The 5,048-nt window shown below is 53.9% G+C and overlaps 1 protein-coding gene across 1 annotated transcript; it reads right to left on the bottom strand.

Annotated features, from left to right (window-relative positions):
- Nucleotides 1-298: 298 nt before the first annotated feature.
- NGA_0358500 (kinesin-like protein kif6) lies at nt 299-3,096 on the bottom strand (the record flags this gene model as incomplete). Its single annotated transcript, XM_005854821.1, has 2 exons — nt 299-2,964; nt 3,081-3,096. The coding sequence occupies 2 exons, from the start codon at nt 3,094-3,096 to the stop codon at nt 299-301; spliced, it is 2,682 nt and encodes an 893-aa protein (XP_005854883.1).
- Nucleotides 3,097-5,048: the final 1,952 nt, after the last annotated feature.

Below are 5,048 nucleotides of genomic sequence, written 5' to 3'. Positions count from 1 at the left end.
ATATGGAATGTAAAAGCGCAAACGAGGGAAATAAAAATAAATCAAGGCAGCTGCAACGGTCGAACACGGTTCGGGTCCAGGCTTGGTTGCTCGCAAGCTATTATCCTTAGCATACGTTTACGTTTGGGGCTTCATTTATACAGATATATATCTATATATGCATATAGATATATCATATCTCATCGGCCGAAGGCGCCAGATCACAGTTGACAAGGGTCGATAGGATTCAGGACTGGCTTCAAGTGAGAAAAAGGACCGTGCCCCTGACCCGGCGTCCCACGCCGTTGCGGCCACGGCCCTACCACCCCTCTGTACGCACACCCTGGTGCTCCTCCCGTAGACGGAGCAGCTCGTCCTTGGCGCGATAAAAGGCCGCGATGTCGTCATCAACACTGTTCGCCCGGGCAGCATGATCTGGGGAGGGGTCTCCGTGGTGAGCGTGGTGGGACAGGGCCTGGCTTGCAGAGGATTTCCGGACCCTGGAGATGGACAAGCAAGCTAGATCGTCGCCGTCCTCCCCCTTCTCATGCAGTTTCGCGGGGCAGGTGCGTGTCCCCTGACTGCCAGCCTTTTCTTCGTGAGTGCCTTCTCCTTCCTCCGGAATCATTCTGGCTTCCGCCTCCCTCCTCCCTTTGGCTTGGGCAAACCAGGGCTCAAAAGCCGCCTGCAGCCGAGCCCGATGAGCATTCATTGCCCGCTGGATCCCCTCAACCTCGGCTTTCAAGTCACGAAGACTTTCATACGAGCTTTGGTACTCCCTCTTCTGCTGCTCGAGCTCCTGCAAAACGTTCGCTTCCTCTTCAGCCACCAAAGGACGAGAAGTCTCCTCCCTCCCCTCCCCTCCCTCCCCCGCTGCCTCGTCCTCCTCCTCCTTCCAGCGGCGGAGCTGCTCCGCGACCTTGCGAAGGCAAGCGACACTTGTACGAGCTTTTTGAACCTGATTCCCCAGCGTTTTGGCTGCTTTTACTTTGCTTTTCAACAAACGCGTGTCCTCTTCCAGGGCCTCGCGGCATTCCGGACGGTAACAGTGCTCCCGGAAAAATCGCAAGGCCTCCACGGAATCATCCAGGACATCGAAGGGGGGAAAAGGGAGGGCGTCGGTGTCTGCGTCTGGCACACAGGGTGCGGCCGAGGTCGATGCCTGCGTCATGGGGATCCTTTCCTCCCTGACTTCAACCCCTTCCCCGGCCCCTCGTCCAAATCCCCTATCAGGCAAGGGGAGTACGCCTGGCGCCGGATCCGACCTTCCACTCGTCTCGCCCTCCTCTTTGGTCGGCCTTTTCTCCCACACCATTCTCCGCAAGACCCGGAAGGCGTAGAAGACTTTGGCCAGCGTCAATGGAGATCCCAAGTCAGGGCCCTCTCCTCCTTCTATGTCTTTGCTCGCTGGTCCACCCCCTGATTTTCCTCCTTCTTGCTTTCCCCCTCGTCCTTCTCCTCCTCCTTGCTCTCGAAATTGTCCTTCTCCTCCTCCTTCTCCTCCACCTTCTCCACCCCTTCCACCACCACCTCCTCCTCCTCCTTCCTCCTGTCCTACCTCATACCCTGGCTCACATCTACTCACGAAATCGTGACAGGCGGCTCGCACCGCATCTTTTTCCTCTTCGCTCAGCGGAACCTCCTTCCCGCCCTTCTCGGTCCATCCCGCCTCCGCCCGCGCGGCCACCAGTTGGGTCTGAAGGCGTTTGATGACCTGAAAAGGGTCCAGATCCTCGTTCTGTTTCGCATCGTTTCGAATCTGGCCCACGCGCATGGCGAACCGACAAGTGGATAAGGATTCTTCCGTGTGGCTCCGTTCGGTCGCCACGGTCGCCACCATCACGGTGCGGCAGTTTCCCCCTAAACTGTCTCGCAACACGGACGTCATCAAACTGTTCCGGTATGGCACGTGCGAACGCTTCTCGTACAAAGCCAAAATGACGTTCTCCAAATAAAAGAGGGACTGATTGATGTATTTGGCCTCCCGTAATGTCTGTCCCCCCCTTCCCAGTCCGTTTCCCCCCGTTTTGTGGACCCGTTCTGAGCCCGCCAAATCCACCAGGTTCAACTTGCTCCGCCGCACCGTCTCCTTCCCCGGCCTCCGTCCCTCCAAGGTGAGCATGAACAAGCAATGGGAACGGGAAGACGCCTCGTTCGTGGCCGTCTCCCCGATGGCCCGGTTTGTGTCGCCGACAAAAAGCAGGTTCAACGCGTCCTCCTCCGTGCTCACGGGGTGCACGGAAAGCCCTCGGAGTTGGCAGTGCCCACCTTCGTCTTCCAATGGCACCACGCGAGGCAACCTCAGCGCGCCGCTTTCTCCCTGCCGTCCCTCCTCCTTCCGGTTCTCTTCCCCCAGCAAATCGTAGCCCATCTCGTTGTAAATTTCCAGGTAGGATACACACACCTGATACATGACCGGTGCTGCCTCCTCGTCCGTCCCGGCCCCTGCGCTGTGGAATCCCCGCCGGCGTATTTCTTGGAAGAGCATCTGTAATGTCCGAGGGATGAGTCCTCGGTCGGCATACCTCTCCGGGCCGCCGGTGATGGTAAATGTCTTCCCTGAGCCGGTCTGCCCATAGGCGAAGATGGTGGAATTATATCCATCCATGGCATTGAGAACCACCTCCCGGCCCAGGTGTGCAAAGACTTCGTCTTGCAATACTTCCATGCCCAGGATGCCCGTAAAAGTGAAATGATGCTGGGTCTTGTTGTTATTGACAAAGCCCGATACCGCCACATCCTGAGGTATATTGAAGGCCAAGCGTGTGGAAAGAGGGGAAATGTCGGCAGTGCCCGCCTTATCAGTTGATTGAATGCTTTCACCCTTGCCAAGTTGAGGAGGAGCAAGGCTGATGTAGGATGAGGGGCGTTTGCTGGGTTTGAGCCGCAAAAAAACTTTGATGTGATTGCTATTGTTCTTGCCGTTGGTATTAGTAGTGGTGATGGTGCTGCTAGCGGCGGTACAAATGCCGGTCCTTGCATTATCTAAGCCGGTACAAGCATTCGATACGTTCTGTTGGTCACATGGCGTAGAATTCAATCGTGCATGCGACGATTTATATTCTGAATGATACTCGATAAAGGTTGGCTCGGCATCACACTCTCCTCGCGTTGCATGATAAGAAGTAAGGACTGAACAGTCATTGACGTCATCAATTTTGCGCTCCCCGCGGTCCAAAGGACGAGACATTAAAAGGCTAAAAAGTTGTAGACTTACTTCCTCCTGTAAACTTCGGAGGACGCAATTTGAGGAGGGTGGCAGGGTCGAGCGTTTATTTCATTGAAAGGAGGTATAGAAAAAAAAGTCGTAGAAGATGATTAAAAAACTAGTTCTTGAAGTTCATCCCTTTCAATCATATTACAAATCGTTGGAAATCCATATTTTATTGCCATGTTTGCTGCGGAGCATTGAAGTGTTGCAACAACAAAAATACAGCCCTACCCTAAGGCCGTCGGCCCATACTGGCCTGGGGTCCTCAAGTTCGGCATCTTTGCATGTGCGTCAGTGTCGCGTCGTTCCCCCCCCCCAAAAAACAAGGAACCGACCAAAAAAGCATTTGAGGAAAATAAAGTCGATCATGCGAGCGCATTCCTCACTGGAATACGTCTTCAAAACTGGTTTTCTCGTCGATTTGCGCACACACGTGGCTTGTTGAGCGACAACGGATTTCCCTGCACACTTCGCCTACTCCTTCTAGTGACTGCTGCTTTTTGTTCTTTTTTCTTGCTATACCCGCAGCAACGCGTGTCATGACGTCATGACCGCGTAAGCATCGATGTAGCCGCTAATTTAACATGAAAATCTCAACTGTTACTCCTGAAATGAAAAAGATTCATTTATAGCTTCATTGTCGTCTAAGGCAATTTTCTCCCGTATCAGTCGGAGTTAACCAAAGCTGCTTATTACTACTACGAGTTTCTATGCACTTTTTGGCTCAAGAGTATTTACAAAACAAAACCACCCAAATTTATACAACATTTTTCATCATGTTTGTCGAACGTGAACATTGGCGTCTACTCGTACGGAAATTTTCTCTCTGAGGTCATTGCTGCAAGTTGATGTATCGTTGACGTGGTGTTGCCTCCCACCGGAGCACTACTCTTTGCGCGATGAGCAGGTTTTTGTCTGTGTTCCCCACGTTTCAATAAGACTCAAGACGTGAGGGAAATCTTTGCGAACTTTTTTGATGAAAGCATCGGGGGAAGGGAGTGATACTCGTTCAAAGACGGAAGCCTAGTACTCACACAAAAAGCTGTCTCTCTCCTTCATAGGTCCGACGCAGCCGGATGGATCCCTGATCTATGGGGGAAGAAACTGGCGTAGACAATTGCGACATACTGACTTGCGGGGATGAGGAGTGGTTTCGGGTCGTCGAATCAATACACAGTATCGTGGAAGGAGGGCCAAGCGAAGGAGGGGTCGGACAGGCGGAGACCGAGGAAATACCGCGTTACGGGCAAGGAAAAGGTTGTTTTTTAATAAAGGGGGGAAGGCCTGTGTGCGAGCCTTCTGGTTCCTCGTCGGTAAAGCATCCTCTTTCTGCCTAGTCATCGTCTGTGGGGGCGAGAGTACTTGCAGGTCATGCGCTCTCTGTGGTGACGATCATCCAGGATATTGCCTGTTTCCCCTTTGTAGAGACCCTGTGCCCAGTTTGATCCAAGGGAGGAAGGACTCCATCCTCTTCTCACCCCATGGCTCCGTTTGCTTCTCCCCTGCACCTCTTCCTCCTCTCCCACAGGGGCGTTGGCCTCTTTGCGCCAGAAAGCTGACAATGTGCCGGCCCCTACCTTGCAGTCCACTCTGGAGGACGAGAACGGCTCAGGAAGAACGACGGATGTGGGGCTCAAAATGTGCGCAGAAAATCATGGTCTGATGATGCAGGGTAACGAGGTGACGGAAGTCATGCCCGGCGTTCCTCCCGTCGTGTCCCCCAGCGTCAGTCTCCCTGACGCTGCCGTGCCCTTGGACGGGGGAATGCGCGCAGAGGCGAAGGCGCGGGCGGAGAGAAAAATGTCTCTGGTACAGCTTAGAGACAACCCCCTTGTGCAGGAGATGGCGGACAGGGCGG

The sequence above is a fragment of the Nannochloropsis gaditana genome (assembly GCF_000240725.1).
Source record: "Nannochloropsis gaditana CCMP526 unplaced genomic scaffold scaffold373, whole genome shotgun sequence".
NCBI classification, from domain to species: Eukaryota; class Eustigmatophyceae; order Eustigmatales; family Monodopsidaceae; genus Microchloropsis; species Microchloropsis gaditana.
The sequence above is the reverse complement of the archived record's forward strand: the minus strand, read 5'-3'. Positions and strand labels throughout refer to the sequence as shown.